Source organism: Dendropsophus ebraccatus, chromosome 5, assembly GCF_027789765.1.
Source record: "Dendropsophus ebraccatus isolate aDenEbr1 chromosome 5, aDenEbr1.pat, whole genome shotgun sequence".
Lineage (NCBI taxonomy): Eukaryota > Metazoa > Chordata > Amphibia > Anura > Hylidae > Dendropsophus > Dendropsophus ebraccatus.
The window spans coordinates 88052286-88080239 of NC_091458.1; the positions used below are offsets into that span (position 1 = coordinate 88052286).

At 44.0% G+C, this 27954-nt stretch overlaps 1 protein-coding gene across 2 annotated transcripts in view; it reads right to left on the reverse strand.

Moving 5' to 3' along the window:
* Window positions 1-14565: 14565 nt before the first annotated feature.
* The window catches only part of TGDS (TDP-glucose 4,6-dehydratase), a 31996-nt gene continuing 18607 nt past the window's right edge, over window positions 14566-27954 (reverse strand). For both annotated transcript variants that reach the window (XM_069970674.1, XM_069970673.1), the window contains exons 8-12: window positions 23657-23700; window positions 22322-22487; window positions 20358-20416; window positions 18142-18239; window positions 14566-15635 (exon numbers count right to left, since the gene is read on the reverse strand). In XM_069970674.1, coding sequence (XP_069826775.1) covers window positions 15559-15635; window positions 18142-18239; window positions 20358-20416; window positions 22322-22487; window positions 23657-23700 — 444 coding nt within the window. In that variant the 3' untranslated portion in view covers window positions 14566-15558. The remainder of the gene's footprint in view (window positions 15636-18141; window positions 18240-20357; window positions 20417-22321; window positions 22488-23656; window positions 23701-27954) is intronic.

A 27954-nucleotide genomic window follows, 5' to 3' on the forward strand; every position in this document is an offset into this window, starting at 1 on the left:
CGCTCACTTTTTTGCTTTCTTCTCCATCTGGCGCAGCCATCATGAAGACTTCTCCGACCAAAACTCGTCTGAAGGCGGGCAGCTGGGGTGAGGGGGAGCAGCTAGGGGTAGCAGGGGGAGAGTCTGGGAAGGCAGAGGGAGCAGCTAGGGTGGCTTGGAGAAGATGGGGCAGCTGGGGTGACAGGGGGAGAAGAGGGGGGGCAGGGGGAGTAGCTGGGGTGGCAGTGGGAGCAGAAGGGGGGACAGGTGGAGGAGAAGGGGCAGGAGAAGATGGGGTGATAGGCAGGGCGAGAAGCTGGGGGGAAGGCAGAGCAGCTGGGGGGCAAGGGAGAAGCTGGGGTGGCAGGGAGAGCAGCTGGGGGGCAAGGGAGGAGCAGATGGGGGCAGGGGGAGAAGATGGGGTGACAGGCAGGGGGAGAAGCTGGGGGGCAGGGAGAGCAGCTGGGGGGTGCAGGAGGACAGGCTGGGGGGGTGCTGGGGGAGAGGCTGGGGGTGCGGGAGAGAGGCTGGGGGTGCTGGGGGAGAGGCTGGGGGGATACTGGGGAGATGCTGGGGGGATACGGGGGGGATGCTGGGGGAGAGGCTGGGGAGCAGAGGGAGGTAGGCCGGGTCCAGTGAGCTTCCGGCGGGCACACACTGTCTCTATCACAGGCCGGAAGCTCACAGCTGCAGCCCCGCGGTGCACGAACTTCTCTCCTGGTCGGCGCGATGACGTCACGTGCGTCGCTGCCGAGCTGGAGAGAGGGACCGCGGGGCAGCAGCTGTGAGCTTCCGGCCTGTGATAGAGGCAGTGTGTGCCCGCCAGAAGCTCACCGAAAGCTGCCCCCCCCCCCCGGGTGGCGGACTAGGCACCCGTGGTCCGGTGCCTATGGCGGCAGGGGAGAATTTTTTTTTAATAAAAGAAAAAATTGTTCCCTGCGGGTGCCGCCCCCCGTAGGGCGCCGCCCTAGGCACCGGACCACGGGTGCCTAGTGGCAAATACGGCCCTGGCCATACCTCCTCCATCTGTCTATCATTCTGAGGAAGAAGATGGAATGAAGATGCATTAGCTGGATCGAAGAGCCAGATAAGAGAATGCCGGATTGGAGCAGCGCACTAGGTAAGTATGTGCTGCTGTGTGATCTGAAAACTGACAGCATAGATAAATGTATATCCATGCAGTCGGTTTGCCTTTATCATTATCAGACTCACATCCCCTGTTTACACAGGGATATGTGTGTTCAATAGCAATAAATCAGCTGAGACTTTAGGTTATAAAGGAAAGCCTGAGATTTCTCCTCTTTTCAAATCCATTCTGGGCTTTGGCTTCAAATCTTTGTCAGATAATCTGTCATATTATCTTTCTGTGTAAATGGCCCCTTATGGTGCGTTTACACAGAAAGACAAAACCAGGAACAGACTATAAACTGAGAACAGGTCATAAAGGAAAGACTGAGATTTCTTCTCAAATCCATTCCTGGCTTTGGCTTCCAAAATCTGTCAGATAAATCTGTCTGTGTAAACGCAGTATTACACAGGCTGATCATCGGCCACAGGAGTGTTCCTTACAATGTCTTTTACTTTGATCAATTTAGTGTTATTGTTAGCTTTATCATTTCTATGCTGTTGAAAAAAAGGTATCTTTTGCTGAAAGCATAAAATATGGTTAAGCCTTGTTTGTAGTGTGTTTTATGTTTGCCTGTTAACAATGTTACAAAACCTTGATGGTTTTCTGTAAGAGACACCTGCCGAAAGATACTGGGTAAAATGATATTCAAAATTCCATAAGCATAGAACAATTACAGCCGCTTAGTTGAGCAGGGTCTTGTGCTGTAGAAAACCTCTGCAAAGTCATAAGAACTTCATAGCAGATTGTGGGCAATCAACATATCTGTGAGGCAATCATCTAAATTATACAACAGGGATTAGTACCCATGAGTGCCTCACATCAATAGTGCCATAATAAGGCTGGAATGTGCCGTTCCTGAACATTAACTGGGATTTTAGCTTCATTTAACACGGAGGAATGAGTACATACATGTGAACATTCATACTCATTAGAAATGTTAATAAAATAACAAAAATAAGTGGTATAAAAAAATGTGACCTGCATTTCTACAGGGGAATCCACAGTGGCAAATCCGCACCAAACTATGTGGATTGTGGTATAGAGTCTGAAAAGGAATACAAGATAAGTATTGGAGGGATTTACCAAGCTGTCTTATAGTAAAATTCTTTGCTGCCCATAGCTAACAATCAGGGCTTAGCCTTCATACACAGTCCAATTATTATGACCACTTCCGACTTTTGATGTCTGTAATTCATGGCCCAGGAAGAAAGTCACATATGGTTAGTTGGGTTGATGGGTATAGAAGGTGGGTGTAAGGCAGTCCGCGGACATACCTTACCTGGCTATCATGGGTAAGAGGGGTAATTTATCAGAGTTGCAAACAGGGCTGTGGAGTCAGCAAGCCACAGCTCCGAATCCTTAATTTTATCACAGCTCCGACTCCAGCTCCTTCATAATTGCCAGTCAGACACCACGGGACCTATTTGTCCAACTAGTATAAAGAAGATCTGGCTCAGCAGCTTCAGTGTAATGTCCTACATGATCCTGGGGCGACTTCAGAGTGAATAAGGAATAAGGCAAAGATATAAAGCAGATTCTCCTGTGTGTGTGCAGTGGATGCAACCATTTTATAAATCAACACTAAACCCTCAGGCGGAAGTCTGGGGTACAAAACCTCTTTAAATTATAGAAACCCCCCTAAATAAAATATAACTTTTAATGATTAATATTAAAATAATAGTGAACTGATCTAAAAACACATAACACCCAGTACTATTGTCACTAATCACTGTAAGTAAATAGGGATATAGCTATCCTCATAACTATCTATAAACCAGCACAGCCTGCAGTAATTACAAACCCTAATAGTGCCCCCTCTCTACATGTTTAGTTGCACCAGCAATGTCATCAGGAGAAAAACAGGCAACCTGTTTTAGGGGGGGTTCTATAATTTAAAGGGGTTTTGTACCCCAGGCTCCAGCCTGAGGGTTTAGTGTTGATTTTATTAAGAATTGTAATCCTTGAACCACCCATGAGAGGGGTGTGTGTTATATGTAGATGCAACTAGTCTCCAGCCTTCATGTCCTGAACAACTCAAAACTAGACTAGAAGGAGCAGGTGGTCTTTTCTTCTAACAAGAGGTCTAGAGGTCACACATAGTGATATAGAGGGGTCACACATAGTGATATAAAGGGGTCAGCCATAGTCCCAGATTTGTCAGCATCCGTGCTCCTGAATCATCGTAGTCCCACAGGAATTACCCACTCAGCCAGTCAGTGACTACAGCTGTCTCCTGCCTCACTCACTTATTGGCTGGGTGGGCATTTCTGAGTGGGGCCATAACATCACAGACTGATCTGATCGGGACCCCCGCAACTCCCGATCGCTTGTATCGAAGGGTGGGGGTAAGACACTTACCTCTGTCCTGTCGAATGGGCCATCAATGTATAGAGTCTCCTATCAGGCAGGCTCTATGCATAGATCGCCGATAACACTGATCTATGCTATGCTATGGAATAGCATAGATCACTTATGTAATCCCATTCACCATTTTTTACAGTGAATTTTTTTTTTTTCTAAAGAAAGTTTAATAACGTTTTTAAAAGTATTTTAAAAAAAACCTTATAACCCCGCCCCCATAAATGTTTAAAATACCTTCTTGCCCATTATAAAAATAACACTATTGTTCCCGTACGGTGAGCGGCATAAATGAAAAAAAAAAAAAAAACACCAGGATTGCTGATTTTTTTAAAAAATTATATAGTCAGAAAAAAAAATCGATCAAAATTTTTCTTTTATACCAATATGATATTAATAAATACTAGAGATCATGGCACAAAAAATGACACCCCAAACAGGAAAAGTAAAAGCACTATGGCTCTCTAGTGAATTTGCACAGCTTAGTATAGACTATACTGTAGAGAACATGGGGCAGGCCAGGAGAAGAGATTGCAGAAGGATAGATGTGCAGAGAGCAGGGGAGGACATGCGGTCACTACATCTGTGAGTATCCAGAGTGGCTGTGAGGTGGGGGAGGCAGGCCGAGACTGTCAGAACCATGCCAGTGTGGCCATGTGTGATAATGGAGTGGGAATCATGTCATCACACTGACAGGGAAACGGGGGGGGGGGGGGGGGGGGGGGGGGGGGGGGGGGGGGGGGGGTGAAGATAAGGCTAAATAAATATTATCCCCAGCCATAACATCACTGAGACTACAGCCGATCCATTCACTAGAGAGCAGCTATGATATCACTGGTAATGTAGGCTATCCATTCATTATAGAGCAGCGATGATATCACTGGTAATGTAGGCTATCCATTCATTATAGAGCAGTGATGATATCACTGGTTATGTAGGCTATCCATTCACTACAGAACAGCAATCATATCACTGGTTATGTAGGCTATCCATTCAATAGAAAGCAGCGATGAAATCACGGGTAATGTAGGCTATCCATTTACTAGAGAGCAGTGATCATATCACTGGTAATGTAGGCTATCCATTCACTAGTGAGAAGCAGAGACATCCCAGAGAATGCAGCCTATTCATTCACTGGAGACCAGCGTTGACATCACAGAAAATGTAGCCATTTGGCTATTTACATGTTCAATCCCCGCCACAATGTCAGGTACATAACATGCAACACCTGACACCACCCATCAGCAGGGAATGATTCAGGAATGGATAAGGACAAAAAACTCACCAACTAACCATGATGTAACTCTCTGCGCAGACCGCATACGCACACCAATTTATTTCAAGTCTAACAACAACATGTTTCCAGGTAACAACCTCTTTGTCAGGTTAAAAAGACATAATTAAGTTATTAAGTTTATGATGTCTTTGTAACCTGACGAAGAGGTTGTTACATCAAAAAGCATTGTTATTGAGCTTGAAATAAATCGGTGTCCTCATGCGGCCTGTGCAGAGAGTTACCTGTTTTTTGAAGTTTTGGATTCTCGTTGGGCTGGATCACCTGAAGGTATACATTACAGTTAACTCTGGAGCTGTGGCCCTTGTTGTATATGGTACTTTATGCTCTATAAGGATGACATGTAATAGTTAACCCCCCCACAGCCCGCCGCCGAGAGCATACATTACCTGCTCAGCGCCGCGGGTGCATGTGAGGCTCCCTGCTCCAGTCCCGCTCAGCCAATCAGTGCACAGCAGGGACCAGAGCCATAGTTTTACGGTGTGTGACATAGCTTTATGTTGAATGGGATCCCGGCCGGAGTGTACACACATCGTATACGCTCCGGGAGGGATGCCATGCGGCGCCGGAACAAAACTGACAGGTCAGTTTTCTGCGGACGGAATTCAGTGAATTCCAGCCGCAGAAAGACCTATCAGTGCACACAGTGAAGCGAGCGGCTCCGGACGCTTGCTTCACTGTGGGCTATAGGAAGCTCTGATTCAGGCGCGCGCTGATGCGCCCGCATTAGAGCTCCGCTTCCGGAAAGATCACCCGGCCGGTACTTAAGTACCGGCCACGATGATCCGGGCACAGACGTCCGGTCACGGAACGGCTGGTCTTATACGCCGTGTGAACACAGCCTTATGCTAAGTTTACACGAGGCGATTATTGACCCGATCGTATGATTAACGATTTCGAAGTAACAATTTTTTTTTATAACTATCAGCGTTTAGATGGTACGATATATCGTACGGAAAAATCGTTTTGCGATCGTGCGCCTGCAGCCCGCCTCCCCGCTCAACCGCAGCCCCCGCCGCCGCTCCGATCGCCACCCTCGCCGCCGCCGCTCCGATCGCCCCCACCGCCACGGCCAAGAGCATACGTTACCTGCTACGCGCAGCAGGTCTTCCGGCATCCCTGGCTCCCATCTTCAGCGCATTGATTGGCTGAAGAGATGAGCCGGGAATTTCAAACGGCTCCTCTTCAGCCAATCAGTGCTCCTCTTCAGCACTGATTGGATGAAGGGGAGCCGTTTGAAATTCCCGGCTCCCCTCTTCAGCCAATCAGTGCTGCCGTGCATTGATTGGCTGAAAAGGGGAGCTGGGAATTTCAAACGGCTCCCCTTCAGCCAATCACTGTACTGTTTTTTTCTATTACACCAGTTGATATGGTTGTTGTGTCACACAGTAAGGTAATCACACAAGCTATTGAGATGACTTGTGTCACTTGCTTCTCATACAGATCCTGTATAATGCCAACCCCTGCTAGTCACAAATTTTCTACATGTGATCAACCTGCTCAGAGTTGGCTGGGTTTAGGGGCATGGCTTAATGTATAAAGATTGTGGCCTGTCTTTCCATTTTCTTCCAAGCTGGGAGGTATGCCGTCAGCTGTCGATTAAAAAAGATCGTAGTCATAGAAGTTGAAAAAGGAAAAAAACACAACATAATTTCGGGGGGTCAGGAAGGGGTTAAAGTGACTGTACCACCAGGCCCAGGCAGAAGCACTGGAGGCGGGCCGACCCACCCTTAGTAGGAAGAAACCCCAGCCCTTCCATGACGTAACTCCAATACTCCAACTACTACAATAACACAATGCAGGCTGACCTACAGACATACTACTACTACTACTACTACTACAATAACACAATGCAGGCTGACCTACAGACATAGTAGTAGTAGTAGTAGTAGTAGTAGTAGTAGTAGTACTACTACTACTACAATAACACAATGCAGGCTGACCTACAGACATAGTAGTACTACTACTACTACTACAATAACACAGTGCAGGCTGACCTACAGACATAGTAGTGCTACTACTACTACTACAATAACACAGTGCAGGCTGACCTACAGACATAGTAGTACTACTACTACAATAACACAATGCCGGCTGACCTACAGACATAGTAGTAGTAGTAGTAGTAGTAGTAGTAGTAGTAGTAGTAGTACTACTACTACTACTACTACAATAACACAATATATACATACATACACACACACACACACTTTGGCCCACAGAGACACGTTCCCATATTGCTATGATAGGGATAGCATGGCTCTAGGAATGTGCTGATGAAAAAGCTCTCTCATCCCCAAGGGCTAAAATACCTGCGGCTATGTTCACACGCTGTAAAACAACGTCCACTATTAAACGCTACCTAGGACCAGAATTAATAATCATTAATTCTGTCCCTGTTGAACAACGGCCATTCACTGGAAACGGTGTTTGTTTATACAGCGTGTGAGCATAGCCTTAGGGCCCCATTCCACAGTAACGATAATCGGCCCCATTCGGCCGATTGTCGCTCGGTGAAATAGAGAGAACGATCAGCCGATGATCGTGTCATCGGCTGATCGTTCATTTAGGGCCAGACCTAAAATCATCGTTCCCCCACCGTGCATCGCTACGGATGAATAGCGGTGCACGGCGGGCGACCGACGATTTAACCCCTTAGGGACCAAGCCTATTTGAGCCTTGACCAAGCTCATTTTTCAAAATCTGAGCTGTCTCACTTTATGCGCTTATAGCTCTGTGATGCTTTAACATATGCTAGCGATTCTGAGATTTATTTTTTTTTGTAACATATGGTACTTTATATTAGTGGCAAAATTTGCACTTTACAAACTTTGAAATTCTCTGCTTCTAAAAAAAGAAAGTTGTATCACATAAATTAGTTACTAGGTCACATTACCAATATGTCCTCTTTATTCTGGCATAATTTCGTAAACATATTTTACTTTTCTTGGGTGTTATGGGGCTTAGAAATGTATCAGCAAATTATCAATTTTTCATGAAATTTCCAAAACTAATTTTTTTAGGGACCAGTTCTTTTTTTTTTTTAAGTGTGTTTAGGAGGCTTGTATACTTAATACCCCAATAATTGACCCCATTTTGGAAACTAAACACCCTAAGGAATTAATCTAGGGGTATAATGAGCATTTTAACCCTACAGGGGCTGTGGGAAAGTATTCACAATTAGACCGGAAAAAAATGGAAAATAGAAAATAGAAATAAAGTATCTAATTTTCACAAGCAAAAGGAGAGAAAAAGCACCCTACAATATGTAACGCAGGTCCTCCTGAGTACAATGGTACCCCATATGTGGGCGTAAACCACTGTATGGGCACACAGCGGGGCTCAGAAGGGAAATTTTGCTGTACAAGTTTTCAGGCGCCAGGTGCGTTTGCAGTGTCCCTGTAGTGCCAGCAGAGTGAAACCCCCCATAAAAGTCAGCCCATTTTGGAACGTTAAACCCTCAAAGAAAGGTCTTGGGGTGCAGTGAGCATTTTGACCCTGCAGGTGTTTGAGGAAAGTATTCAAAATTAGACAATAAAAATGAAAAACTAGAATTTTTCCAATATTATGTATGTTTAGTTTGAAATTTCACAAGGAACAAGAGAGAAAAGGCACGCCAAAATCCGTAACGCAGGTTCTTCCAAGTAGAAAGGTACCCCATATGTGGGCATAAACCACTGTATGGGCACACAGCCGGGCTCAGAAGGGAAGGAGCGCCTATTAGCATTTTCAGTGCAGATTTTGCTGTAGAAGTTTCTGAGCGCCAGGTGCGTTTGCAGTGCCCCTGTAGTGTCAGCAGAGTGAAACCCCCCCATAAGTCACCCCATTTTGGAAAGTGCACCCCTCAAAGTGTCTTGGGGTGCAGTGAGCATTTTGACCCCACAGGTATTAGAGGAAAGTATTCAAAATTGGACAGTAAAAATGAAAAACTAGAATTTTTCCAATAATATGTTTGTTTAGTTTGAAATTTCTCAACTTCACAAGGAAAGGGAGAGAAAGCGCACCCCAAAATCTGTAACGCAGGTTCTTCTGAGTACAACGGTACCCCATATGTGGGCATAAACCACTGTATGGGCACACAGCCGGGCTCAGAACAGAAGGAGTGCCAATTAGCATTTGCAGTGAAGATTTTTCTGAAGTTTCTGAGCGCCGGGTGCGTTTGCAGCGCCCCTGTAGTGTCCGCAGAAGAGAAACCCCCCCAAAAGTCACCCCATTTTGGAAAGGGCACCCCTCAAAGAAGTCATCTTGGGGTGAAGTGAGCATTTTGACCCCACAGTTGTTAGAGGAAAGGATTCAAAATTTAGAAAGTAAAAATGAAAAAAATAAATTTTTTCAATGTTTGTTTAATTTGAAATTTCTCAATTTCACGAGAAACAGGAGAGGAAATGCACCTCAAAATTTGTAAAGCAGGTTCTCCTGAGTACAACGGTACCTCATATGTGGGCATAAACCACTGTATGGGTACGCAGCAGGGCTCAGAAGGGAAGGAGTGTCATTTTGCTGGTGCAAAACCGCAGCTAGTATCGGTTATTAGAATAGCGCAGTTGCTAAAATTTTTTGGAATGAGATTACAGGTAATCTGGGGTAGTGACGGGCAACCTGGGAGTGTTTACCGACTATCTAGGGGTGTTTACTGGCTATATGGGGTGGTAACGGACAATCTGGGGGTGTTTACTGGCTATCTGAGTTGGTGACGGGCAATCTGGGGGGGGGGGGTCACAGGCAAACTGGGGTGGTGATGGTCAATCTGGGGGGAAGAGTGACAGGCAATCTGGGGTTGTTACGGGCAATCTGTAGTGGTTATGGGTAGCCTGTGGCAATCTGGGGTGTTTACTGGCTATCTGGGGTGGTTACGGGTAATCTGAGCTGTTACAGGTAAACTGGAGTGGTTATGAATAATCTGGGGTGGTTACAGGTAATGTGGGGTGGTTACAGGTAATCCGGGGCACTTGACTTTTTATCCTGTTACCAATGATGATTAATCCCGGCTACAGGGCTCCCGACGTCTTCACAGCCTGTTCAGCCAATCAGTGCTGCGGTGGGGCAGCGCACTGATTGGCTGAGCGGGACGTGCCGGGAATCAGCGAAGGACCAGATGATGTACAGTCGGGACCAGGTGAGGGGGGTTAACGGGTCGGCCTTTGGACAAAGTCGCAGCAGGGATGTACATCCCTGCTGCGAGTTTGTCTGCCATTGAGTGCACAGGGCCAGGATCCTCAGCGAGTCTCGCTGCAATAGTTTCTATTGATACAAAATTTTATATGTATATGACTTTTTGATCTCTTTTATTATGTATTCTCTAAAGCAGATTGATAAAATACAGCTATTGGTACTGGTACTGTTTTTTTTTTTTTTTTTTTACAGCGTGTGTCGTGCGATAACTTATATCGTTTTATAGATTGGGTCGTTACGGACGTAGCGATACCAAATATGTATAGGATTTGTGTTTTTGATCACTTTTATGTAATGTTTTAGTGTATGGGGAATGTAATGCATTTTTATTATGGGGTGGGGGGGTCTGGGGGGATTGTGTTTGGTGCACTTTTTTTTTACTTTTTACACTAGTGTACATTACTGTACACTAGTGTAACACTTTCATCACTAATACAATACACTGTTCTGCTTCTGCAGTACAGTGTATTTTATTATGGGACCATCCTGCTGACAGGCAGTAGCACGGCCACCCCTGTCAGCAGGATGGCATATCCATGGTAAGCCCGGGGGCCTTCATTAGGCCCCCAGAGTTACCATGGAGACGTCGGGGGGGACCGGACGGCGCCGCGGGACCTCCGATCACGTAAGTGGACCTGCGGCGCCGTCCAGTACACACCGGAACCTGTTAGATGCCACTGTCATGCTTTGACAGCGGCATTTAACGGGTTAAACTGCCCAGAGCGGAGAATCCTCCGCTCCGGGTAGTTACAGGAGGGGGTCAGCTGTCACACTGACCGCTGATCCCGCTGCACTGCTGCCGCCGCCGAGCGGCAGTTCGTTCCGATGCGTATGCCATTAAAAGGCGTATGCATCGGAATAAAGCCCATTAGTGGCCGCCGTGAAAAGGCAGCACGGCGGTCACTAAGGGGTTAAGAAGCAGCAGCAGCATACATTACCTGTCAGGTCTTCTGCTCCGCTCCGTCTTCCTCCCCGGGTCCCGCGCGCTCTAGCTTCAGAATGGCCTGTCAGCTGACGGAGCGCTCAGCCAATCACAGGCCGGGACCCCCGCGGCCTGTGATTGGCTGAGTGGCCTGTCAGCTGACAGGCCATTCTGAAGCTAGAGTGCGCGGGACCCGGGGAGGAAGACTGAGCGGAGCAGAAGACCTGACAGGTAATGTATGCTGCAAGGGCTGCAAGGACATCGGTAACGATGTCCCTGCAGCCCTCGCTCAACTGTCATCGGACCGTGGAATAGGCTCAGTAAACGAGTGGCGATCTAGCAGATCGGCGCTCGTTTACATAGTTGATCGGCCCTCCTCGGCCCGTGAAATAGTACCCTTAAAGTGACTGTATCACCAGGCCCAGGCTGAAGCACTTAGTGGGAAGAAACCCCAGCCCCTCCATGACGTGTCTCCATTAGAATCAATGGAACCCTTTCATAGGGCGGGGGTTTCCTCCCACTAAGGGTGGGTCGGCCAGCCTCCAGTGCTTCAGCCTGGGCCTGGTGATAGTCACTTTAAAGTGTACTGGTCATCATAAATAACTTTTGATATGTCATAGAGACATGCCGAATGACAGAGGAGTGTGCTGCAGCACGTCCGCTCCCTGCTCTGTGCCATAGACTTACATTAGGAGCCCGACTTGTCGTTGGACACGGAGACAGTAGAGGACCACGCTTAGTGAGGTTGTCTCACTGCTCATTCTCAAGATCAGTGCAGGTGTAAACACTCAGACCCAGACTGATCAAAACCTTTGACATGTCTCTATGACATTTCAAAGGTTTTGTAAAATGACAAGTAAAAAGAATTAAAGGGAAGCATACACTACTATAACGCTGTTAGCAGCTCCTAATAGAGCTGCTAAAGCGTTCCCTTACTATACTTTGTATGTCATCCTCCGTTAGGGTATATATGAGATACCGTTTTATTCTAGCGCGCGCTGCAGGGAAAAAGGCTGGAACTAGTCACGGTTCTGTACCTGTCAGTGCACTCTGAAGGGATGAGTGACAGGCAAAGAGGCCAGGTAGAAACTCCTTTACCACCAAAATAAAACAATGTTTTCTCATATATACCGTAACGGAGGCCGGCACACCAAGTATGGTAAGGGAACGCTTTAGTAGCTCTATTAGGAGCTGCTAACAGCATTAGAGCTGGGATTGGTTCTCTTTAAAGCGACTCTGTACCCACAATCTGGGATGGGTAGTTTTGTGAGGGTGGGTGTGGATGGGGGGCAGGTTCACAATTATGGTAGATATAAATTTTTGTATATATGTTCACACATGTAGTGAATCATCATATTATATCATCACGGATAATAGTCTTTCACTTATATAATAATATGCACATATATATTACTATTAGTAATTCCTTAATTTGTACACTATTTTTACACATAGCTTTTTGTGCTTTTTTTACTTTGATGACGTGTCTGGTCAGGTGACCTTCCATAAGGTAACAGCCAGCTTGTACCATGTGATCTTCGCATGTGACGCTGGATTGTCACATGATACGGAGGTCCCGGTGATGTAATCAATCACATGACCGGCACTATCCGGAGCTTCCGGTGACGCACATCCGGTCGGGTGACCGGGTTGCCCGAATTCTGACCTTGCACAGGTGAATATGGCGCCATTATTTACTCGGGCTTTGTGCGATACACGGTCGGATGGATTGGGGAACCAAACTATGAATGTAAGATATTGAGTAGTATATCCATGTTTTACGTGCCGCTTTATTACTCTGATTGGATGTCTACCTAACATGTACTATATATAGCACCATTGACATAAGACAAGTACCCTTGACTAAGTCCACGTGACGGAACGTGTGGGGTTAATCTACCTGATCCATCTGTGAGACAGCAATTGTGACTGTATATATTATTTGTTTATTTATTTTTGATTTGTGTTTTTTCACTTTATTGTATATTCATTTCCTCTTTTTCAGGATATTGTTATGTTTTCACACTTTTTTTTACATGCACTTGCACTTTGTGGCACTTAATAATAGGGTCAGATAGTTAACATATAAATTTTTGCACTATATTATCATATTTATTATTTTTGCTGTCTCTGTATTATCATGTGGGGTGGACCAGTCTCTTTCACTGTGCCTTATTGGGGCCAGTGGTAGGATCATGTGTGTGTTTTTTAAAGGTTTTAAATCTTGTGTCTTTTTTGGATTGGATTTAATAAAGAATATTTACTATATTGTGGAGGTGCAGACCTTGTTTTTCTAGATCTATTCTTTCTTTGCATACTAGGGCGGGAAGCACTCCACTACAGGGCTTCCCCATCCATGGCATCCATAAAATACAGGTTGTGGAAATAAGGCCTTAGAGATGAGTAAACCTCAAGCATGCTTGGAATTGTCCAAACCTGAGCGTGTGACATTTGATCACCAGTGGCTGCAGAAGTTAGATACAGCGCAACGGCTGCCTGAATGGTACATGGGTACAGCCAGAGGCCATGTTCACACTTTGTAAAACACCGGCCGTTCTGTGACCCGACCTTCAAATCCCCGCTCCACACAATGGAGTGTGCCGGGATTCCCTCTAGCTGCAGCACAATGTAAGGGTGCCTTTACACAGAGAGATTTATCTGACAGATTTTTGAAGCCAGAAACAGACTATAAACAGAGAACAGGTCATAAAGGGAAGACTGAGATTTATCCTCCTTTCAAATCCATTCCTGGCTGTGGCTTCAAGAATCTGTCAGATAAATCTCTGTGTAAAAGCAGCCTAAGTTAAGAATTAATCATGGCCAGTCTTGCAAATCGGCAACAACGGCTGTGATTAATACTTAACTTACATGGTGTGAACATAATATAATACCGCTTTATAAAGCCTTGGTGCGGCCTCATCTGGAGTATGCCGTCCAGTTTTGGATCCAAATTCATAAAAAGGACGTTCTAGAGCTGGAGAGGTTACAAAGACGGGCAACTAAACTAATAAGGGGACTGGAGCATCTTAGTTATGAGGAGAGATTTAAAGAATTACATTTGTTTAGTCTGGAGAAGAGACGTTTAAGGGGAGATATGATTAATTTATTTAAATATATAAATGGCCCCTACAAGAAATATGGGGAAAAGATGTTCCAGGTAAAACCCCCTTAAAGGACAAGAGGGCACTGCCTCCGCCTGCAGAAAAAAGGTTCAATCTCCGGAGGCGACAAGCGTTCTTTACCATGAGAACTGTGAATCTGTGGAACAGTCTACCACAGGATCTGGTCACAACAAAAACAGTAGAGGGCTTCAAAACAGGGCTAGACAAGTTCTTAGACCAAAATAATATAAATGCATATGTATAGAACTTATCATTCCTCCCCCTTCCCTGTATTCATCCCCTCCTTGGTTTGAACTTGTCTTTTTTCAACCGTATTAACTATGTAAAATGGCCATAGGCTGCATCCAACTTTTTCCAGCCACCGGTAATCAAATGTCACACGCTCAGGTTTGGACAAATCCAAGCATGCTTGAGGTTCGCTCATCTCTAAAACCTTTTAAGTGCTAGAAAATCAACAACTATTTCCATAATGTCTTCTATACAAGCAATGGGTGTTCCCAGCTGTCCCCCACAGTATAATGCTGTACAACAGTGAGCAGTGAACATATAGAAAACTTCCCACATTATCAACTTAAAATGTTTATTAGGAATTTAATAAAAAATATTTAATATAAAAATTACAAGAATCGCATATTTAACTTTTCTTTGTTCAAATTAGCCTTCTATTTATACTGGAAATAAGCTACAATTCCTTATACACATCTCCGTACACATACAGGACTGGTAGCAGAAGCCCACCTTCCCGACCTTCATAAACCATTTTCTACAACAAACAAAATCTAATAAGCAATAGACCATTAAAATAACAAAAATGTAAAGAATTTACAATGAATAAAGTGCAAATTGTTCATCATAAAAATTTACTGCAATACATAATGGAAAATATTTGCTAACATCTAAACTATAAATTCTCGCCATGTAAAACATTTAGTCGCATGGTGCAGGCACATTGTTTTATTGCACAGGCACTGAAATGGGTGAGGATGCAGGTCATATAGTCCTAGAGGTCAATAGGTCTATGTATGAAGTGACACAGGGGCTTATAATAACTGACTATGCTATAAACCACTCATACTGATTACTCTTATAAAGTACATGACTGCTCTTCTGATCAATACTCACCTTTTTAGAGTCTGACTAGAGATCCTGCTCTACCAATCAAAGCTTTGCTATAGAATGGGAGAGCCGGCCTACATCAATGTCACTTACCCCGGCCTGCAGCCTCATGATACAGCTACTTAGTGAGAAAGTCTTCAAAGAGCTGATAAAGTGAATGTAGGTTACATGGGGTCTGGGCCTCCCCAATCCCCTATACACTCTGGGCTCCATAGCAGCTGCTACACTGGCAGTTCCAGCAATGGAAGCTGACCAATGGCTAAACATTATACCTTATATAAACTTGGTTCCATGGCAGTCATACATTCCAGTGCTGCTGTCCTAGAGGTCATCTATATTGTCACATAATTACAAGCACACTATACTGAGCCGTCATGTCCCTGTAATGTACTTCACATCACGCCTTCTTCAGAGGTAGAAACAGAATAACTATACTGTGTTGTGACGATTCTCTGCTCTTTGTTCGCTATGTCTGACACGTAAATGGTTCTAATGCGTTCTCCACATTCTTCCAGTTATGGAAATTGTTTTTATACCATTGAACTAAAAAGGAAAGAAAACAAACATCATATTAACAAATCAAGATGACACATTTCTTTTCTTTATAAAGGTTTTATCCAACATAAAAATAACCTCAGCATATATAAATGACATCTATCTGTATTACTGTAGTTTGTTCAGCCATTTCCAGAAAGCTGGGTGATCAGCAATATGTCCTGTTCCTGATGTGGCAACACTCCCTAGTAACACAGTCATATACCCAGAAGTCTAAAAGCTTTTGTTGAAAATTTTTATAAAAACATACCTAAATAAGGATGTTTCTTCCTACTGTGTTATTGCCTACTCTCTATGGAGCCCGTGTTTAGTAAGCACGTGACAATGGAGAGTTGCATACTGTACTTCTGCCTGCTGCTTCTAACAATTGGTGGGCTTTGCTGCTAGCCTTAGAGCGCAGGATTGGCAACCTATAAATGCAATGCTGTGACTTCTACTGCAAGTGGTAAAGGCTTATATCAGACACAAATTTTGTATGGCTTTTTTGGGGGCTGAAAAAATGCATTTTCCTGCTTTTTGGCATTTTTTTTCTGGCATTTTATTTCATGTGTTTTTGTTTTACATTACAAGTCATGAGATTCTTTCATCATGTGATTCCTGCATTGCTATTGGAGAGGAAAAAATCCCAATATTCATTTCGACATGTACATGCAAAGAAGCATAAAATGCCAAACACAAAAACACCATGTGAGTGTGACATTTCATACCTTCCTATTGACTCTCAGCTACCATCTGACCAAAGAAAAAAAACACATGCCCCAATGTGGCCTTTTTATTGTGGTTTTTTTTTGTGTCTAGTGTGACAGCACTAGTTAATAGTAACAGCAATGTGACAGCAAAAGAAAGATGCACCAGATACATTACAGTGGATCATACTATTTGATAAATCTGGTGCATTTGTGGTCTGTCTAGTCGAAGTTTAGACAGTAACCTATGTTGCCTTCAGTTTGGGTCCTTGTACCAGCAGTCGTATTACCAGTATAAAATGCATTATAGTATGTAGCGTGAAGCAGGACTTGGTTTCACCAGTTAGACTGGGTTCACTGTATCCTTATATGGAGTTATTTTTACGAGAGAAATTAAATACATTACACAAGCAAATTTGGCCCACATGACTGGCAAGTAGAAGGTGCCATGCTCAAAAAGTATATGTATTATACGTAATGCAAGACAAGATGAATGCTATATGAAACAGGCTATATGACACACTTCTGAAACAGACATGTCCAATAAGAAAGACTAATGGGGGGGGGGATTGCGATTGCGTTTTAACTGAAAGAAACTTTTCATTAAAATAAACTTAGTTGCCTGCATTCAAAGAGCGAAAAGCGTTACCACTATAAGCTAATAAAGAAAGAGAGAAGTCTCCTTTCTGCTTTCAAATCACTTGGACATCGTTGGGCAATGTCATGTAGGCAGGGCTTCACGCCATCTGGGCCAAGGGAGAGGGGGCTCAACTGCCATGAAGCCCCAACTAGGTGACACTGTCTACCAATGATGTTAGGTGATTTTAGAGCAGAAAGAAGACAAAGAACCAAGTGCACAGTTTCTTAACTTTTAATGACCTACTGTTTTAGATATAGTTAAATGTGATGAGAATACCCCTTTAAACCTTACTGTCTAGTCTAGTCTCAGAATGCACCCAATTTATCTTAATGGCTCAGGCTGTATCTTCAGACTATCTAGTTTAGGCCAATTTAACCATTTAACCATTTTTCCTTGAAGCTGAGGGTTCATTTCTCCTTCTAAAGGGGTACGATGATGAACGGTTACACATGTAATCACTACTGCCCCTAATATAATAACTTGTGGCATCAAGACCACAGAAATCCAAATCCATTTACTTCTGATTGATTATGCCATGATATCTGCATCTACATATTTATAAGGGGCACATATGGACTTTTCAGGTCTGGAGCTTTTATTTTCAGGAGGAGATCTCAGTAATTTCTCAGGCTTCTCTTGGGTCAAAAGTTCAGCCAAAAGAAGCATTTTTATGCATTTCTTACAGTGCAAAAAAGAAAAGAAAAAGCAATATGTATAATGCACAATTTGCTTTGGCAGTGAATTTTTTTTTTTAATTAAAGCAAAAGTGGCTAATTGTAACAGTGTGTTCGTCATGAGTGCTTAGGCTACAAACTTCAGTGGATTCACCTAAAGGACATTAATCACCTATGCACAAGATAGGTGATCGCTTGGGGCCCCACTAAAACAGGGGTACCAAGCTGTTGTACCCACTCACTGTACCATCATGGATACAAGGCATTTGAATAGAGCTGTGGCTGGGCTTGCATTCTGTTGCTCTATTCAAAGATCTTCATTGCAGACGGTTTTATTGTGTTTAGTGTGTGTGTGTAAATTATTAATTTGATTTTAGAACTAAGTAGTTGCTGTTAAGCCTCAATTTTACAATATGCTTAGGAAAATCAATGACTGATATTCAACTCAATACAGGTGCTAGAACCTTTTCTATCTAAGAGATTATACAACATACTTGTTCTTTCAATTCCTTCCTTCCACTGTACTTTTGGTCTCCAACCCAGGCTGTGCATTTTTTCAGACTTCATCAAATAACGAAGATCGTTTACAGGTCTTAAAAGAAGAGTAAAATGTATGTAATTCAATGCCTTAGATAAAAATAAAACCAGAAAATGCATTTATTTGAAAATGTAACAATAATTACAGAGCATTTCACGCTTAGCATTTCCTGGCATGTATTGAAGACAATAAAGATGTTGGTAGCATAGTTAACATAGACACATGGTAATATCACCAGTTAATTCTATTGGCTGAATGCAGGTAAATACTATGGACTGATGTAAATACTATGGTATGCATTTGTGCACTGCTTTCTAAGTACAGTAGAATCCAAGCAATGGTGCATACACCCATTCACAATGTCCATTGGAAAATTGTCATCTCTTATATCCTGTTCCGGGGGCAGACACAGGCAGATAGGTGACAGAGAGATAAAAGATATGCGTGCCTCCCTCCTAACTTGCATGCTTGAGAAACAAGGCTGAGTGCTAGAAGCCAAGCAGAGGGTTGGGGAGAGAGGAGGCATGCATGCTGCAGTCCAGATATGGCACTTGATTTTGAAGGGAAAACACAATTTTACAAATTTTGCATACATCAGCTAAGAAACAGGTATAATTTTTTTTAATCAGTTGTCTGCTTATGTATGCAGCTCCTAGCATGATAGAGCTGACAAATTACCTTTTAAAGCGACTCTGTACCCACAATCTGTCCCCCCCCCCAAACCACTTGTACATTCAGATAGCTGCTTTTAATCCAAGATCTGTCCTGGGGTCCATTCGGCAGGGGATGCAGTTATTGTCATAAAAACAACTTTTAATCCGGCAGCGCTGTGTCTAATGGCCGGGGCTTACATTTGTATATGCATTAGGCTGCCACCACCTCTCCATCCTTCCTCCCCACCCTCCTCATCATTAGGAATGATCCAGGAACATTTACTGCTGTTTGAGCTTTGCACAGGTGTATTAACGATCCAGCCCATGTTCATTATACACACAGGTGGGGAATAGGAAGCAATCTGCCTGGAGCATTCCTAATGATGAGGAGGGTGGGGAAAAAGGACAGAGGGTGTGCCAGCCTAATGCATATATGTAAGCCCCGGACGTTAGACACAGCGCTGTAGGATTAAAAGTTGTTTTTATGACAATAACTGCATCACCTGCCGAACGGACCCCAGGACAGATCTTGGATTAAAAGCAGCTATCTGAAGGTACAAGTGGTTTGGGGGGTCAGATTGTGGGTACAGAGTCGCTTTAAGTCCAACACAGAAAAGGCAAGAGCTCCGCAGACACAAAGGTACATGTGCTAGAGTTGTAATTTTGTACCACCTAAGAAAATCCTGATAAATTTCCAGACCCATTAGTGTCTATTGGCTAGACACCCTTCACCCTATTTTTTTTTTTTTTTTTTACTAAAGGTTGTTGGCTCTGGAAAATAGGGCCAGTCCTATTTTTGCAGCACAGATAAACTCATAGCAGTCTATGGGAGGATTTGATGGGAGGCTCAGCACTGCAAGTCACTTGACCCCTTTCCTCAGTGCCGAGTGCAATGCACCTATCTTAGAAAAGAAAAGGTGTTAAGTCGCTTAACACCTTCCATGTAGGGACAAGCTCAGTGCACTCAGCACAGCAAGTGGAGGACAGGCTGGCCTTCAGAGGGTAATGCTTTTGGAGCCAATGTCCCGCTTGTTGAGTGTACTGAACAAACTTAACTCCTTCCTTGCTGGTCCAGATGAAGCACACTCAGTACAGCAAATAGGCAGCACTGCGCCTGGCACAGCAAGAAAAAGGTGAAGTCACTTGACCCCTTCCTTGCTGTGCTAAGCACAGTGCACTCAGCACAGCAAGGGAGAGATAGGTGCTCTTCCCTGCTGCTCAAGATGCTACATGTAGTTGTAAACTGCAAATGCAAATGGGTCCAACACTTCTTCCCACTCCTGGGTAGGCATCAGTTTAGGGTGCCAGCACTTCGTGCCCAGGGCAGCATGAACTCCAATTACAGGCTTGCCCATTATTTACTTATTATTTACTTTAATGGTGAGGATGCCAGGGGTTAAACACCCATGATCACACATTGAATTAAAACTAAAAATTATGTAAAAGGAACTGATGTTTAATTTCTAACACCCTGTATATTTAGCAGTTGTGGTAAAGGACTGCATGGACAGTGAATTACCTGTCATTAACATAATCCATCCAATGCTCGGTTTCTGTATCGGAGGAGGTATTTCGAATCTTAAAAATAACACAAAAATATAATTAACAATAATTTTCTCTTGACAAAATAGCTGAAACTGTAAAGAAAAAATTTCCTCTCATTACAGAGAATATGAGAAAGTAAAAATAAGTCACGAAAGTAGTCGTGCACAGGTTTGCCCATCTGGCTGATTAAGTGCTTCATATATCAGCTTATCACACTCCATCCAGGAGTGTAGTCTATTTCATTGCCAACAGCTTGGTAGTAATTGGTAATCCGGCATTTCTACGTGTCTGTGCAGAGATTTCAGGGTGTACATGAAGATTGCAAACATTTTCTAATAAAAAACAATATAATTTGGTTTGTCTGTTCCTTCATGCTGCAAGTGGAGAAAAAAAGTGAATCTTGGCACTGGCAGTAACTATATCACAGCAATAGCAGAGCTTTTTGCCGGGTAAAATAGAAGTTCTATCTGCAAAACAGCATAGCCTTAAATAAGCATTCAAAAACTATGGCTGCAAGGTGTGGCTTTTACCTATAAGACCTGTTCACAAGTTTCTGATTTATGCACAGATTCTGCATCTAAAACTGGTGATTTTTGTTTGTTTTCCTGGTACTGAAATGCAAGGGAAATGACTAATCTTTGTGTGTACTTCATGGTACCTAAACAGTGGGGTAGTTATTGGAGTGTCAACCGCATCTCTCTGCTGCAGATCCCTCTGTGAAACACATGACACACTTGCCATCGGTTGCACTCTCTGCGTGGGGACACAGATCTTGAAAGTAAAACTTAATTGTGAGTAAAAGGTTGCTAGAAGCTTTTTTTTTTGTAGACTGGTAGGGAGCTACATCTAGTGTAATAAAGTGCTGGACAGGCAAGGATTTCATTTTATATTCATACCTTTTTATTTTTTAACCTTCGCCATACAGCTGATTATGTTTTAACTTGTTGTTGGTCTGGTTTGGGTGAAACAGACTTGTATCCTTTAAAGGGGTTGTGCGGCGTTTTAACATTTATTCACTAAATAACACACATTACAAAGTTATACAACTTTTTGTAATGTGTGTTATTCAAGGGGTTGTGCGGCGTTTTAACATTTATTCACTAAATAACACACATTACAAAGTTATACAACTTTTTGTAATGTGTGTTATTTAAGTGAATGGCCCTCTTCCCCATGTCACCCCCACCCCAGAAGTGTGGTGCGGTGCGGTATACTTACCGAATTGCTGTCAACCCCGGATGCCATCTTGGGGCGACTAAGTCATCTTCGGGAGGCCGGCCAGACCGCTCCAGCCGTCCCTTATGCCGGCCTCCCTCTGCTGCTTCATCAGCTGCTCAGTCGTGATTGGCTGAGCATAACTATTACACAAAGCGATTATCGGCCATATTTAGCTGATTATTGGCCATTATGGGCGATAATCTCTTTGTGTATTAAAAGGCAACGATCAGCTGACATGCACAATGTTGGCTGATCGTTGTCTTTCAACATGTTGAGAGACAAACGACCACCATAACAACGATCTGCTGCCATCATTCTGTGCAATAGGCGTGGCGGCAGCAGACTACAGCTACCTTCTATGGGCTGCCCAGACGATCTGACGATCGCCCCCCGGTACTCGCTTGCTGTCGGTGTTGATGCTCGCTTGCTGTGAAGATTTGGCCATGTAATAGGGGCTTTAGTCTAGGAAAAAGCTCTTTAGCCAGATACAAAATAACAAACAGTGAGAACATGTCATATTATAGCAGTAGATTGGACCTGATCCACAGAAGAGTTTTGCTTTTATTAATAGTGTTATGTGAAAAGACGAACAAGAAAAGCCAACCAAGTGGGCTATCGCTACCTTCACTGTACAACTAGCAAGCTGATAAAAGCAATATGGTAATCTAGGAACCTCCTGTAGTCATGTAGAAAGGATACAGTAAGAATATTACAACTTACCATTTGGATTAGTTCTTTGGCAAGCTGGGTGACAGATATTTCAAAATTGGTCCCAATATTGTAGATTTCTCCAATCTTCCCCACCTTTAGAATGGTTAAAAGTGCGTCCACTACATCTGAGGCATATAGAAAACTCCTGGTTTGCCTTCCAGAACCATGGATACAGCTTTAAACCAAGGGGACAGACACTTTCAGTGGTTACAGACATGCAATACATAACTGGAAAAAAAATTTATCAGAAAAAGTACAAGAGAACTCCATGTACTACTACTTTAATTATATGATGTTGTTTTTAAAACTTAATAAAAACAAAGGACAAGAAAAGGACAAGATTCTTAGATTAAGAGATATTCCCAGAATCAGAAACATAATTCTTCATACCCCATTTCCAAACTAAAAGAACACATTCTATTTATTTATTTTACAAGTAAACTATTTGCCTGCAACAATCACCCAGTATGGTAATCTGTGTAATGTATTCACTCTTGCTTCTAGTTGAAACATCCTGATAGTTGTTTGTTAGCCAGCACAAGCATGTGCAGATGCAGCCACTGTCTACAGGGGAACAGTTTCCCGTGCAGAGAGTTTAGTCATGTACCATTCACTTGCCAAGACTACACAGGGTCAGCTTCCACAGTGTTCCACACTCTACTTGCCCTACTGCTAGAGCTCAGTGAGGTACAAGTCACCACTACTACACAGTGAACAAACACAATTGCTTCTAGCCCCAGTCACTGTGTGGTGCAGGCATCGAACAGCTAACCAGCACCCCACCGTCAGTGACTGATGAGTTCCTGTAACACTGCGTTTACACTGAATTATTATTGTGCGAATTTGCACGATAACTATCAAATTTGAACGACAATCGTACGTGTAAACGCAGCGAACGACGAGCGAGAAATCGTTCATTTTGATCTTACATCATGTTCTAAAATCGTTTTTCGCAAAAAATTCACAGATCGTTCCGTGTAAACAGTCGTTCACCAATTTTTCCTATGTGCAAGATAGCCGTAAGCGATCGCAAAACAAATTTTCCGTACGATATATCTTTCAGTCTAAACGCTGATCGTTAAAAAAAAAAAATTGTTACTTCGAAACCGTTAATCGTACGATAGGGCAAATTATTGTTCCGTGTAAACGCAGCATAAATATATCCTTTTATCCAATTATATATACTTTTAGATTCGCATTTGGTTTTCATTAACAATTTTCCACTCTTTGGCTAAGCTTGCATGTGTTTTACTATAATGCAAGCTGTTCAATGTCATTCTATGATCTCTGCATCCGGCAGCTCTCTGTCGCACAAACATATGCTATGAGATATACAGTATTTACCATTTTTTGTTGTGCTGTAGTAAAGAAATAAACTTGGGTATAACCTGAAAGCAAAAAAAGATAAGAAAAAGGGTGTTAGGAAAAGTTGTATTTAAAACTGTGTAAAAATGGGAAAGATGATATTTAGTATATGTAATGCTTACTAAGGACCACTATACCTCACAGAACAAACCACCTACACAACAAACCACACTTAGCTCTGCCCTGTGCATACCGTGGACAGGACATAGCTACCCAGATGGGAATGCCCCTTTATTGAATTGTTTTATAAGATGTCTGCTTTTATTTATCACATTCCTAAACATTTTAGTTTTTACTGCATACTGACAACACGCACAGCTATGGTAGCTTTAGCCACCTCCAGATCGCTTAGCCAATTACTGACTGAGATGGGACAGCGCAATGGCCAATGATTGGCTGAGCGGTTTTTCACTCTCAAGACAAGAGTGACAGCCTGCTTAGCCAATCACTGGCTGCCGCACTGTCCTGTCTAGTCAGTCACTGATTGGCAGAGCAGGCTGTCACTCATTTCTGGAGTAAGATCCTGCTTAGCCAACAAATAAAGGTGATTTTTGGTAAATACCACTGGATATTTTCTACATTTATTTCATGTTTTTAATATGTATCTGTATGTTTTCAGATGGGCTAAGATGTCAAACGCTACAAAAGGAGGTGGGGCTTGTTCCTTTATACACCGCAACAATTTACATTATTAGTAAAGATTAAATGGTAATGTCAATCTGTTGTGGTTGCCATATCTGTCAGTCATCAGTGGATTCTTTTGGTATTGGTATGCGTAATATGACAAGAACAAGATGGAACAACTTTTTTGTATTTATGTTAGGCCCCTTTCACATTACTATTTCTGCGCACATAGCAGGTGTATGTTGGCAACCCATTAAAAAAGGTTTGCAAAACAATACTGCTACATATTGCCAGCAGGCCCATTGACTTTAATTGACTGAATGTACATTAATATTAACTATGTTTGGTCCATTTTATGAACATACACAGCTTAGGTGCAGGCCTCAATAGTGAGCAAGACCACACTCTCTTAAGTGCGGTACAGATATAGCATATGTTCAGGAAATGAATTAAGCATAGACACACACAATCTAATATTTTCAGATTTATATATTCCAGCGTGCATGAACAAGTCCTACACACCTTCATCTATGTCCTTACAGAACGGCCTTGGATTCATACATGTAACATTGCCATTATTCCACCCGGCAGAATAGATGCCCAGAAGAATAAGCAATCAATTAGACGTTTATTAGCCTACTGAGGACTTACACACACAGAGGTGTCATTTTAGTAGGTTATTTTAGGACCCATGCAGATTTACGCAGTAATGGGGAACATAAAACAGCAAAGTGCAATTAAGATCACATAATGGCTTTCTTTCATACTGTTTTACTAAAGTAATAACATGGTGTGCAGGCAATAAAACCAGAATTACAGAACAGGAAAAACAGATGTTAACCACGCTTTCTGCAATTAAAGCTTCTACAATGTCATTTAATGCGGCATTTACAATCATGCTGGAGCAGAAAACACTTCATGCCTTCTGAATGAATCACTGTTAGGAATAAGATGGATGAAGACCACAAAATGTAGAAAGTTCTGCAGTGCTCTGGGAACTAAACTGTCTAAAAGCTGCTCTTTAGTATGTCTCCTGTATAAAGAGAGATATCAGGGGTCAATACAACTTAAGAACTGGAGGGGATTCAGTCTCTGGGTCCCCACAATCCTGACAATGATCTGACCAGGGTTCTCAGTTTTTATTGGCCTTTGAGCATTGCTGCTCCACAGGGAATTGAATCATAGCCCTATTCACAAAGTCATGTTGCAGTTCCCAGCACAGTGGGTGGACAGGAGGGTCGGTGTACAGGGAACTGCAATCTGACTCAATGTAAATGAATAAGGCTGAAATTAATTTCCCTGCACAACGTTCACAAAGCTAATCTGATACTCCTGGAAGATAACTGGTGGTGGCAAAATGCAAGGGTTTATAATTTTCCTGGCTCCGAGCTCTTAAATATTTAACAGTGTAGGTCGGGGGTCCTCAACTGGCGGACCGTGGAGGCCAGCTGTCCGAACCCTGGCTGAGCTGCGCTGCTCCCCTTTGCACAGTAACTATGAGTGCTCGTAACGAGCGCTCATAGTTGCCATGCAGCAGCAGCACTGACAGGGAGGGAGCTATTGGCTGCCTCCCTGTCAGTCACAAGAGTCCGCTCTCTCGCTCTGGTGGCAGCGATCCAGTGACGTCACGTGGCAGTGCGGCCACAAGAGGGGAAGAGAAGAGGAGATGCCCGGACACAGGGGAGTATGTGTTTTTTTTTTTTATGTTATATGGGAGGGGGAGCACGGGGGGGGGGGCTATATACTACTGGGGAGCACACAGAGGGGGTCTTTATAACCGGGGGGAGCACACAAAGGGTCTCTATACAAATGGGGGGAGCACACAGTTGTCCTCTATACAAACAGGGGGAAGAACACAGTGGGTCTCAATACAAACAGGGGTAGCACACAGTTGGCCTCTATACAAACAGGGGGAAGAAGACAGTGGGTCTCTATACAAACGGGGGGAGCACACAGTGGGTCTCTATACAAATGGGGGGAGCACACGGGGGCTATATACTACTGGGGGAGCGCACAGAAGGGCTATAAACTACTGAGAGAGCACACAGAGGGGCTATACACTTCTGGGGGAGCGCACAGGGGGACTATATACTACTGGGGGAGCGCACAGAGGGACTACAAAAGGGCTGGTGATAGAGGAAAAAATTCTATCTTTCCCACTAATAAGCATCAATTCTGTATGTAAATAGTTCAACAACGTTTATAAAACGTTAACAAAACAACACGTTTACTACTGATGTTCAGCTCGGACCTTCTTCTGACAACAGATCCCGGTAAGTGGACCTTGACTAAAAGTTGTTGAGTACCCCTGGTGTAGTTTTTTTTTTTTTTTTACTAACAAAGGTTTATTTACTGTAAACTGTAACAGTGCTTTTTCCTGTTTTCTGCTTCCCAACCACCTCCTTAATATCAAGATACCTGTGAATCCCAGAGGAGGCCCTAGCATGCATCATACATTTACAGAATGGCTAGGTCATGTCATAAAAGTCTTAAATGGGAATACCCTGTTAAAGGGGTATTCCCCCCCAAAAGCAAAAAAAAAAAATGTAATGCCCCCAAACCTAGCTGGTCTTACTCGCCAAGTCCCCCTGAGTATTTTGAGCCGTCTCCCATCGTTCTAGCTGCTTCCGTTCCTGAGTTACAAGTTTTTCTAAAAGATGGTCTATAATCAAGATAGGAAACTACATTTCCCATCATGCAATGCTTATGCCTGAGATGGTGAGATGAGCTGAGATGGTGAGATGGTGTAGCAGATGAGATGGCGGAGACTGTGTAGCAGAGCTGAGATGGTGAAGAAGAGCTGAGATGGCAGAAACTATGTAGCAGAGCTGAAATGGCGAGACTGTGTAGCATAGCTGAGATGAACGCCATGCACGGGTGAGCTGCTGGGGTGTTGGGGGGGCCGCAGGTGAGAGGGAGGGGTTTCAGTGGTGGGGATGGTGCCCCCGGTAAGCCGTGGTTTATGGGGGGACAGTGAGCCGTGGTGCCGCTGGTAAGTCGTGGGGATGACGGGGGTTGAGGGGGCAGCGGTCATGGAGTAATGTAGCCGCGGGTGACAAGGGGGGGGGGGGGGTGCCGGCGGTAAGCATTGCCGGGGTGATGCATGTGACAGCGAGTGTGCCCAGCCGCAGGGACAGTCAGCCGCCAGTAAGCGCCGCAAGTGACAAGTGACTGGGGGGGGTGTGCAGGGTGCCGTGATCGAACCCAGCGGCGCTGGTGACAGGAGGTGTCGCGATTGAGTCGTGTGGGTGACGGACGGGGGGGGGGGGCCTAGAGCGATGGAGTGATGGTGCCGCGGGTGACAGGGGGCAGTGAGCCACGGGGGGGAATTGCCGCTGGTAAACGCCGCTGCAGGCGAGCGGCACGGGTGAGCCATGGGTGACGGCGGGTGCCGCGATTGAGCCCCGCCGTTGGTGACGGGGGGAGGTGAGCAGAAGGCAGGGGTACCGCCAGTGACGGGTCAGTCACAGTCAGGGGGTAAGCTCTGGGTCTGGGGGGGGCACACGGAGCAGGGAGCGTGTTGGAGTGGACTGAGAGCTGATGATTCTATGCATTTGGTGGGGGTGAGTGCACCTAGATAACAGCAAAGCTGTGCAGAATCCAAGGGCAACGTATTAATGCAAAAAAAATTTGGGGGGGGAATAACCCTTTAA